The following is a 10962-nucleotide window of genomic DNA, read 5'->3' as shown; positions in this document are numbered from 1 at the left end:
GTGGAGACGGAATGGAGCGCCGCACCGATGTGCGTGCGTGCGTTCAGACGTACGTACGTGCGTGCGTGCCGCGCTGACGTCAGCGCGCCGTACTGAGCATGCGCATTAGCGGCGTGTGAAGCCGCAGGCGAAGGCGGGCAACGCGAGGGCCGCCGGCGGCCTCGGGGACGGTGCGTACTGCGCATGCTCTGTTCCCGCTACGCGAAGTACGTAGCGTTGCGCCGTTTGCGGCCGTGGCGGCGGGCAGGGCCTGAGTGGTGCGACGCCGCGTGACTCAGGTAACGCGGCCCGGCTGGGCTCGGCCTCCGCTCTCCCTTCGGTCCCTTCCCGTTACCGATCCGCCGTGCCCTCGGTAGAGGCAATTCGGCCCTGAGAACAGCGGAGCTGCGGCAGTCGGGTTGAGGAATGGGGCTTTAAACGAGGCGAAGGGTAGGGAAGAAGGGCTGTGCGTAGCGAGGGGCTGCTTGCAGCGTGGCTCTCATCCACGTGTGATCCGTTGCGGCGCCGGCGGGGTCAGGGCTGGGTGTTGCGGGCCGCGCCGAGAGCAGGGCTGGGCTGGAGGGAGCCGGGCCTTTGCTGGGAAGGAAGCGGAGTCCCTTCGCTGGGGAAGGCTGTTTTGAACAACCTCAGCAAACGCTCCGGCACGGCACATCCGTGCCGTGCCGGAGCGTGTGCTGAGGTTGTTCAAAAACGAATTTTGTCCTGCTATGTTACCCGTTTATGTAGGTGTGCCTTCAGGGTATGGTCGGAATTCTCGCTGTGAAGCTGCAGGGGTTGTGCTGAGCAGGATGTCTGGTTGTCTAGCTGTTGGTAACCTCTGCGTGGGAATTCTGTCGTAAAGAGCGAAGCAAAAACAGTGCTTTGTTCTTATGTTAAAGTCACGTAAAATCGCGGCATACGCAAACAGTGTGCTAAATTATTTGCAGTACTGTGTCCAGGTTTGGAGTCCACAGTACAGGAAAGACGGAGAGCTGTTGGAGAGGAGCCACAAAGATGATCAGGGGGCTGGAGCACCTCCCTACAAAGACAGGCTGAGGGAGCTGGGCTTCTTCAGCATGGAGAAGAGAAGCTGCGGGGTGACCTCAGTGCAGCCTTCAGTAACTAAAGGAAGCCTACAGACAGGAGGGGAATCAACTCTTGGAAGGAGGAAATAACAGCAGGACAAGGGGAAATGGTTTGAAGTTGAGGGAGGGGAGATTTAGGTTGGATGTCAGGGGGAAGTTGTTTGCTGTGAGAGTGGTGAGGTGCTGGAACAGCTGCCCAGAGAGGCTGTGGATGCCCGTCCATCCCTGGAGGTGTTCAAGGCCAGGTTGGATGGGGCCCTGGGCAGCCTGGGCTGCTCTGAAATGTGGAGGTTGGTGGCCCTGCGTGTGGCAGGGGGTTGGAGCTTCGTGATCCTTGAGCTCCCTTCCAACCCTGGCCATTCTGTGGTTCTGTGTGTGCAAATTCTGTCATAAAGAGCAAAGCAAATAGTGCTTTGTTCTCATGTTAAAGTCACATAAAATCATGGTATATGCAAACAGTGTGCTAAATTAACATCTTGATTTACATTCTTAAGAGCATGCTCATTTGGGTTTTTGCTTGAACTAAAAGCCTTTGGCACAGGAATCGATTTTAGCTGTCCTTGTCATTCATAGCAGTGAGCATGTGGTGCTCAAAGGAGTGCTGGCCCAATTTAGAAACAAATTGTTTCTATTTTGAGCTTTGAAGGGAACGTCTCGTTAACGTGCAAGTTCCCACTCAGATCCGGTTGCAGGAGGAGTCTTACTGCCAAGCCTTTGCAGATGATCATCATAGAACGGCCTGGGTTGAAAAGGACCTCAAAAATCATCTGGCTTCAACCCCCTGCTGTGATAAATACACAGGAGGGTTCTCACTGCCTTCTGTGAGGTCCTTCATTTGGACCTCAGTGATGTAGAGTTGGTGGCAGTGTACAGTCTGAGAGCCTGGGGCTGCTCAAGTAAGAAGATATAGGAAGCTGAGGGCAGAAAACCAAAACCACCAAAAAGAACCCTAACAAATCTCTGCAGGTTCCTGGCAGACATGGGGGAGCTTCGGTCTTGTGAGTCCATTCATTGTGTTGTTTTGGAGACTAGTACAATATCTGTCTGCTTTCTACTTTTTTTTTTTTTTGCATTGATTGTCCAAGAAAATGTCTCTGTGCCTGAACAGAAAAGCAGTGGAATGCCCTGATTCTGGGCATGTAATCTAGAAAGATCACAAATGAGTAGTTTAAGTTACCAGAGCGCTGCTGCTTAAAGTAGATGAATTAAGAACGTTTTAAGATTTACTGCTGTAACACGTGCACACATCTGACTGTGTCCAATTGCTAATTAATGACAACTCTGCACAGCGTGTGTTCTTTGAAATGACTCGGTGACTTTGAGATGCTGTTGGGGAGACATTTTATAGCAGCACATTTCTGTTTCTGGAACTCGTTCATCTCAGCAGCTTGGCCAGATGTGAACTTGCTGCTGCCTCAGCTGCTCCTGCAGAGGGTCTCACACCAAACCTTCCAAGCTTTTCTTGTAGGATTGTTTGCTTTCTTTATACGGAAGATGGCAAGGCAAGGGAGTTTAATTACAGTTGCGCTGGCCTGGTCCCAGCAGTGCTTTGAAGTTGTTTGTGGAAATTGGATATTACTGGAGATGTAATGTAACAGAATTGGTATCTCATAGCATAAGGATTTCATGCAATGTTTTGGATTTTTTGCAGCGAAAATGAAGAATTTATACATTTTCTTTGCTGTCCTGCTTATCCCTTGGAGTTTTTCTTTGGCAAAGTATGATGAATTTGAAGATGGAGATGACATTATGGAATACGATGACAATGACTTTGCTGAATTTGAAGACGTTAATGAAGATGCAGTCACAGAATCCCCTCAGAGGATCATCACTACAGAAGATGATGAGGAAGAAGCCACTGTAGAACTCGAAGGTCAGGATGAGAATCAGGAGGACTTTGATGACACAGATGCACAGGTAATCTCCATCCCTGTGCACTCCCTGACGGTATCTCTGAACCATACTTTCTTGCTGTATGTTTTTGGATTGTGATTGCCAGGCTTTGGATCTTCACAATGCTTATGCTTTTTTCCATCAGGAAGGTGACACTGAGAGTGAGCCTTATGATGATGAGGAGTTTGAAGGCTATGAAGAGAAACCAGATGCATCTCCTGGCAAAAATAAAGACCCCATAACAATAGTTAATGTAAGTATCAATTTTGTTTCTCTTTCTATTTGTGTGTGTCAGTATGCCAATAAAGTTGTACAAACACTAAGACTCCTATTTACTTTCTGCAGGTCCCTGCTCACCTTCAGAACAGCTGGGAGAGTTATTACATGGAGATCCTGATGGTAACAGGTCTTCTTGCTTATATCATGAATTACATCATTGGGAAGAACAAAAACAACCGTTTGGCTCATGCGTGGTTCAATACTCACAGGGAGCTGCTAGAAAGCAATTTTGCTCTTGTTGGTAAGTTCTGTAGTGGCTGGGATGCATTTTCAACTTATTTCATTAGAGCTGCTTGATAGCACTAATGACAGCTCTGGATGTGGATAAATAGTATGCCAGAATTCCAGTGCTGAAATTAGATAATGGTATGGTGGTATACATTATTCAGAAACATCATGGCAATACTGAAGTAATCCAGGAAAACCAATTTTGAAGTCTGTTGTCACCACTTGGTGTATAAATGTGTGAGCAGTTATCTTTCACTCTTGTTTTCTTTAGGGGATGATGGCACTAATAAAGAAGCTACAAGCACTGGGAAACTAAATCAAGAAAATGAACACATTTATAACTTGTGGTGCTCTGGAAGGGTGTGCTGTGAAGGAATGCTCATCCAGCTGAAGGTGAGGATGAGTGTGTTTGTCCCATTGCTTAGTTGTTGCCAGATTTCAGTTTCCATTGCAAGCAACAAGGAGGGCCCAGCTGTGCTCTGTCTCAGGCTGAGGCAAAGTTCTGGATATACACTTGGAAGGGAAACTGGTCAGACAGTCCTGTATTCTGCCCACTAAAGTTGGTTAAAGGAAATACTTAAAGTGTAGAAAACAGGAATGTATGTGCTGAAGAGTCCAGCTGCCATTCAATGGGACTTAAGCAGAGGAATAGATCAGCAGGTGTCTCAGTGAAGTCTAACAAAGACAGTATCCTGCACTGGGATGGACAGTCCCACACATTAGTTCAGCTTATAATTTGAGAGAACAAGGCCCTGAGCAACTCGATCAAATGCAAAATGTGGGCCTGTTTTTGAGCAATATGAGTGGCTTCCAAAGTGTTCATCAAAGCTATGTTCTTCTGTAAAAAAACAAAAACAACAACAACAAAAAAAAACAACAAAAAAACCCACTGACTTAAAACTGCCCTGTTCTTCCTTAATTTCCACTACTATCTGCCAATGAAGATCTTCATTCTAAGTATATCTATCAATATTCTGAGTTGAAAATCTTGTGTTTCTAGTTTCTCAAGAGACAAGACCTACTGAACGTTCTTGCACGCATGATGAGGCCAGCTTGTGACCAAGTGGTACGTACTCACCCCTTCAGGTTAGCTGTGAATGGATGCCTTCCTTTGGTGTGGTTGTGCTGCTTTTTGTTGTACTGATAGCCCACAAGTTCACTGCTGGGTATCTTTGCATAGAGTTCTGCACTTTACAGCTCAGTATCTCATGGAACAATCTGCAAGAATTAATCATGTTTCTTTTCTGACAGTAAAATGCAAACTGGTGATGACAGCATTTTGTCTCTGTGGATTTTATTGAGTAGTTTGCAAAGTCTGTCATGTTTCAAGACCTCATCTTGATAAAATGTGGTTTTACAATCTGAAATAATTGTTTCTTTGCTGGTTCAGTCAACCAGAACAGAGCTGTTTTAATGCATACCCTGGCATGCATGTTCTGATTTGTAAAGTCATTGTTTGCCTTATCCCTTGCACTCGGAGATGAGGGGAATTTCTAACCACAGAAATGCCAAGAAATTACGTTTTGTTATAACAGTAGCTTTGTGTGCTGTGAACACTTTTTCTGTGTATCTATAATTGTATTTGCTTACATCCATTAAAAATACTGAATTCAGGTGTGGGCAGATGCTCATGAGCAATGGATGTCTGCTCCACAAAGGAGGCTTACAGCTCTTCTGTCATTATCGTCACTGTTGTTATGATGTAGCATAATACTGGAACTGAATGCTCAAAAAAAAAATTAAAAGCTACCTTTCCCTAAGACACACTGAGAAATTCTAATTTAACACCCTTTATCTCAGCTGTGTATGGCCTTCCTTCTGCTTTGTTCTTTGTGGTAACGAAATAAGAATCAAAATGTCAGTCAAACACTGAAGGAGCAGGAATGGAGACAGGGGTCTCCTTTTGGCAGGTGGTATGAAGGCAGAGTGCATTTAGAAATCTGATCAAGGTTAAATGCTTTCTGCCCTGCAGCAAATAAAAGTAACAATGAATGATGACGATATGGACACCTACGTGTTTGCTGTTGGAACGAGAAAAGCACTGGTGCGACTTCAGAAAGAGATGCAGGACCTGGTACGTGCACTCACACTGGAATAACAAGATAGAAGTTCTTGCATCCTATTTTTTGAACCTGTTTGTTTAGGAGGAGGTTGGAGTATGCTGTCAGGATATATGCACGTCTCATTTCACCCTGTGTAATTTGCACAAAAGACTTGGTTAAGGATTGAAAAGTAAACTTAATTAGTGATACTTGATGTGGAAAATTTTGGATCATGTTTTACCTGAATACAGGAAAGCTTCCCAAATATTCAAGCTTTGAAGCTTGCAAAGAATCCAGTAATAAAAACCAGTGATTTGCAAATCTCTCTTAATGTCCCAAATAACAGCACTGAGGTGTGGTTTGGCAGGATACAAGTAGTTTAGTTGTTGTATCAAACAAAATACGCCAAATGCATTAATCCACTTCAGATGTTCTGGCGTGGATGTGTTACAGTTGTTTCATTTTTTCCTTGAAGTGCTCACTATTGAAGGGAAATACTGACTTAGGCTACATGCATTGATACTGCATGCTGTACTTCACGTTTGAAATGTCCTCAGCCAGGCAGAATGACTGAATTAATCCATTCTCTTGTTGTTTCTTATCAGGTACTTTTGGGGGTCCTGTTCTGATTGAACAGTTTGCTGTGTTAAGCTGTTTGCATGCTTGTATTATTATTATTATTTTTTCCTCTGTTCCTCTGTTTGCATTAGAGTGAGTTCTGTAGTGATAAACCCAAGTCTGGTGCAAAGTATGGGCTTCCAGATTCCCTGGCTATCTTGTCGGAGATGGGGGAGGTCACAGAGGGAATGATGGACGCAAAGGTAATCCTGGGTGAAGTGTGCAAATACTCCTTGGTGCTCCTGGCTCTTGAAGCCTGTACAAAAATTCTGACCTTAATCACCTTTAAAAATCACAATAGAACTATATGGCCCTAGTGAGATCTAGAAAAATCAAGACCTTAAAGAAACATAAGGGCTGGAAGAAGGGTGTAGTTGTCACTTTGTTGTTTTTACATAGCGACTGTTAGTCTAACCTATGAACTGAGGACTTGAAACTTCCTTTCAAAGCTTGCAAGTTAGTTCAAGCCAGATGAAAGGAGGGCATTAGTCTGCCCATGAGCCCTCAGTGCTAAAGTTGTTGTTAGATGAAATGGCAAATCCCAAATGAGAATTAAATATGTAGTAACTCCTGCATTGCTTATGTTGATTCCAGGCATTGAGGCCCATTCTTGCAATGGCTAAAAAACCTGATAGTTTAAATTGTGGTGTCGTTGTGGCAAGCAGAGCACAAACCTTTTCTGAGTGATATGTGGACATCCTGACAAGTCAGTATGGAGCGTGTAGGTGGATGAAGGTGTTGGTGATAGGAAAAACTAATGCCAGTTTCCCTTTCAGATGATACATTTCCTCACGCACTATGCTGACAAGATCGAGTCCGTCCAATTCTCGGACCAGTTCTCCGGTCCAAAACTTATGCAAGAGTACGTATAAAGCTTCATCTCCTCTTCCAGTAGCTGTTGTAACACAGCACAAAGGCTGACAAACTTGTCTGCAGAATGCACATAAACTGGGAGCAAAGGTGAAACAGCTGAATAAATACACTCCTAGTACTTCCAGATGCTGCATTAACGTATAAGTTGAAGGTGTTGTATTGTCTTAAATATTTATTTTTGTGTGCTCGTTATTCTATAGCTTGGGCAGTTCCCAATCTTAGATAATGCCTGGCTGATACAGTGTACACAGCTGCATGGAAAACAATTGAGTAATCCCACTATAGGTGTACAAGAGTTCAGGAGTAAATAACGCTGCAGGAGGAGTGGTTGAAAAAGCACATATTCATCCAGATACTATCTGAATGCACTGAGGGCTCAGTTTGGGCAAGGTCTGCAGTTTAAAAGACAAAAAACGAAAAACAAAAAACCTGCTTAGGTGCTGTTGTTCCAGTTAATGTTACAAAATTACACAGATGCAGTATGTTTTGTTTCTCTGAGCCTTGTCTTGGGGTACTTTCCACTGCTGCCTCACAGTTACCAAGCAGTGGGCGCTTTATTGTACCATCGTAATCACCATGGAGGCTTTTGCAAGGGTGTGGTTTGCTCACAGGCATTAAATAAATGATCCATATCAAAACTTGAAACTGACTTCTAAAAAAGGAATGTACTTCGATTTAATTATAAGGCAAGACAGTATCTTGTACTGAAATGGCTAAGCTTTGAAGGCTCTGTGAAATGTAGGTTTGACTTTGTTGCATTAGAATCCTGAACTGAGTAAAATAGTTCAGGAGTCTGGGTAGTCTGAAACTTAAATGTATTTATTTTAATCTTGTGTGTACTTTGCAAGTGTCTCTTGGTTCTTCATATGATTCCCTGACAGTGGCAGATATTTTGTGTGCCCATGTTTATTCTTCACTCATTTCAATAACTTTTTCTTTCCTACCAGGGAGGGTCAGCTTACAAAACTGCCCGAAACTAAAAAGACACTTTTGTTTACATTTAATGGTAAGAGAACTGCATGTGTGTTTGTGTGTGCGTGCTGATGTGCTTTATCTCTGCTAGTCTTATGCTCGAGTTTCTTCACCTGAAGATGATGTTACAAATGCCTTCATTGCATGTAAACAGGATTGCTGATTGATTAGCCAGTAAATAGAAGGCAGTGGACAAGAATATCTTTTTACTGTTCACGCCATTAATGAAAGAGAATTACAGCCAATAGAAAAATCCTGACAATGTCTCTGAGTTAACAGGGAACTCTCTGTTTTAGTGCCTGGTTCAGGCAATACTTCCCCGAAGGATATGGAGTCTTTGCTGCCTCTGATGAGCATGGTTATCTACTCTATCGACAAAGCAAAGAAGTTCCGTCTGAACAGAGAAGTAAGTATATGCTTTGTGCCTTCTGAAAATCATATGAACTCCAAATGTTAACATTGGATTCTTAACCTTAAAGGCAAGAGTCTTATCTTTCCAGTATAACTCCACAGGTACTCCACTCTGCTCACGGGGGATCTCTGTTAACTGTCTTTGCTTTTCTATTTGAAAAGGGTAAGCAGAAAGCTGATAAGAACAGGGCCCGTGTGGAGGAGAACTTCCTTAAACTGACTCACGTGCAGAGACAGGAAGCCGCTCAGTCCCGTCGAGAGGAGAAGAAACGAGCAGAGAAGGAGCGAATCATGAATGAGGAGGATCCAGAAAAACAGCGTCGGCTGGAGGTGAGGTGGATTTTTCAGACTGTTACACACTATTGGCACATTTCTCCTGCAGTATTTCCAGGGCTGCCTGTAGGCATTACCAGCAGCAGTGCTGGTGCTCATTTCTTATTTCGGTGGAAGGCATCCTACACTTTCAGTGTATGCTCTCCTACTTTCTGAAATGAGTGAAGGCTGTCAATGGGGAACCAGCTTACCTGGTCAGAGATGTGACCCCAAGCACAGTACTGAAGGTTGCTTCTTTGTCCTGCTTTTCTGAAACGGCAAGCTTGTTCTTGGACTAGATCACTGATGCTCATTGGGATCTCTGTATCCTTTCCTACAGGAAGCTGCGTTGCGGCGTGAACAGAAGAAACTTGAGAAGAAGCAGATGAAGATGAAGCAAATCAAAGTGAAAGCTATGTGATTTCACTGTGAGACGCCTGTCTCATCGCCACCTGCAGAATTTGAATTCACGGGGTGCAGAGATCTACTTAACTCCATAGTCCTACAATTCTTTGAACACTACTAGCCATTAAGGGAAATGTTCCCTGCATTGGTGTTACTTACTTAAGTATTACAGCAACATTGCAGGTTTGTGTACAGAGCTTTGTCTCAGCAGTTTTATTCCAGGTGGTATAAATTTTTTGCTACTTGTCTGTTTGGAAAAAAAAATGCAATATTCTTGAATGCTCTTTGTCATTTATTCCTCAGAAATGTGATTGTAAACATGTCCATGTGTGCTGGTAACATTAATGCTTTGGTTTTAAAATTTGGTTTTAGCTATTAGGAAGGAAGGGAAGATTTCTTAAATTAAGGGGAGGAAAACTGCACAACAAGCATTTAGTGTGCATTTATTTGCATCAAGCTTTTAAAGGCACAAAACTTAAAGCCTTCCATACACAATATGGATACTTCAGGGATGTAAGCCCAGTAGAACAGAAATTATTTTTCTTTTATTTATGAATAAGGTACTGGTTCACTTGTAGGCATGATAGGTAACATAGATGGTTAGATACCAGGGAATGGAGTATGTGAGCATCGTTTCCTACTTGTGGTTTTGAATGCTACGACCTTAATACAATGTAAAATTGTAATTCAGCATCGTGTTTCTTTAGGAGTACATGGTGAGTTGAGCAGCTTCAACTAGCCTTCCTGGAATATTTTAACTGTAAAAACTTGCCTCAAGAGCATTTCTCTTGGTCTTAGCAGCTGCTGCCTAATTCACTTCAGCAAGAAGCTAGATTCGGTGAAGTATCTGCAATTGCCAATTTCTCCAAGGAAGTGAAAACGTTCCAGAGGATGTCTCGTCTTGTCTGATAAGCAGTCATTTCAGGTTTTTGAATATAAGGGGGGGCAGTGAATGCCCTTGTGCAAGCACTTCACTGAAAGAGCTCTGCATTTTATAAATGCTTCCAGTCCACAAGGCATTATATTGTTGCTGTGACAGACTTCTTACAATTTTGTGGGGAAACAGTGTCTTGCATTTTCTTGTTCAATGATTTGTGCAAACTTTGTTCTTAGGCAATAAGAATGATCTGCTGTTGAAACAGCACTTGCTTAAAGCTCTTGTTCCAGCGTGGGGTACTTCACATGGATTTAAATGCAAAAGTCTGTAACCTGATACATGCAAGTATGTGAAATTTTATAATGGTTGGTAAAGTTAATTTAAAAACAAAACTAAGGTAGATTATGTGAAACTTTAGCACTATTTAGCTTTAAAGATTTAATATGATTGTGTTTCAAAAAGTTCTTTGAAAAGAAATATGGTTTGTGCTCTCTTGAAGAAGCGGACAGCTTTCCCCAAGTCCCACGGCAGCTAATTTTGTAATTTGAACATTCAATGAACTACCTAATGAAGAGTAAAGGATCACTGAAACACTCCACCTGTCTTCTTTGCTTTGGACTCCATGTTCTTCTCAGCTAATGGCACCTCAAAATCTGAGGTGCCCTGAGGAGGGCTCAGTGTATGTTTTGTGTTTGAGTAGTGTTTTTTTCAGGCACTACAACTAATGTTACCTCAGCAGGGATGTGGGGACAGTGATGTGAATCAGCCCGCGGGTTGAGAGGTAGGTGTGGAGTAAAGGCCAGCAGCCAGAGCAAAACGTATCGTTCGATATAGTACTAATGGAGGCTTTACCTCTTGGAACAAAGCACCGTTCCGCTGTGTTGCGGAGCAACCGTGCTGACAGACTTCGACCACTCCCTGAGGAGAGCCAACATGGCGGCGCCCTCTGATTCCCGCCCTTCTCATGCGCGCGCGCGGGCCTGCGAGA

At 43.4% G+C, this 10962-nt stretch overlaps 1 protein-coding gene across 3 annotated transcripts; it reads left to right on the top strand.

Annotated features, from left to right (window-relative positions):
* The first annotated feature begins 172 nt into the window (after positions 1-172).
* CCDC47 (coiled-coil domain containing 47) lies at positions 173-10570 on the top strand. 3 transcript variants are annotated; one of them, XM_003213037.4, is made up of 13 exons: positions 173-278; positions 2716-2981; positions 3103-3210; positions 3303-3477; positions 3736-3857; positions 4465-4530; positions 5437-5538; positions 6217-6327; positions 6901-6986; positions 7945-8003; positions 8266-8375; positions 8543-8710; positions 9033-10570. In XM_003213037.4, the coding sequence occupies exons 2-13, from the start codon at positions 2721-2723 to the stop codon at positions 9111-9113; spliced, it is 1449 nt and encodes a 482-aa protein (XP_003213085.1). In that variant the 5' UTR covers positions 173-278; positions 2716-2720; the 3' UTR covers positions 9114-10570. The 3 variants fall into 3 exon arrangements, with proteins under 3 accessions (XP_003213085.1, XP_010722783.1, XP_031412907.1); XM_010724481.1 differs by lacking the exon at positions 173-278 and adding an exon at positions 285-429; XM_031557047.1 differs by lacking the exon at positions 173-278 and adding an exon at positions 2029-2062.
* Positions 10571-10962: the final 392 nt, after the last annotated feature.

Source organism: Meleagris gallopavo, chromosome 29 (genome assembly GCF_000146605.3).
Source record: "Meleagris gallopavo isolate NT-WF06-2002-E0010 breed Aviagen turkey brand Nicholas breeding stock chromosome 29, Turkey_5.1, whole genome shotgun sequence".
In the NCBI taxonomy this organism is placed as follows: Eukaryota; Metazoa; Chordata; class Aves; order Galliformes; family Phasianidae; genus Meleagris; species Meleagris gallopavo.
Note: the sequence above shows the minus strand (reverse complement) of the source record. Positions and strands in the feature narration are given on the sequence as shown.

What these genes read in the sequence shown, in the direction of transcription:
- CCDC47 (XM_031557047.1), top strand. An exon ending in TTGATGACACAGATGCACAG is followed by an intron (nt 2,982 to 3,102) that starts GTAATCTCCATC and finishes TTTTTCCATCAG; the next exon opens with GAAGGTGACACTGAGAGTGA. An exon ending in AAGCAATTTTGCTCTTGTTG is followed by an intron (nt 3,478 to 3,735) that starts GTAAGTTCTGTA and finishes TGTTTTCTTTAG; the next exon opens with GGGATGATGGCACTAATAAA.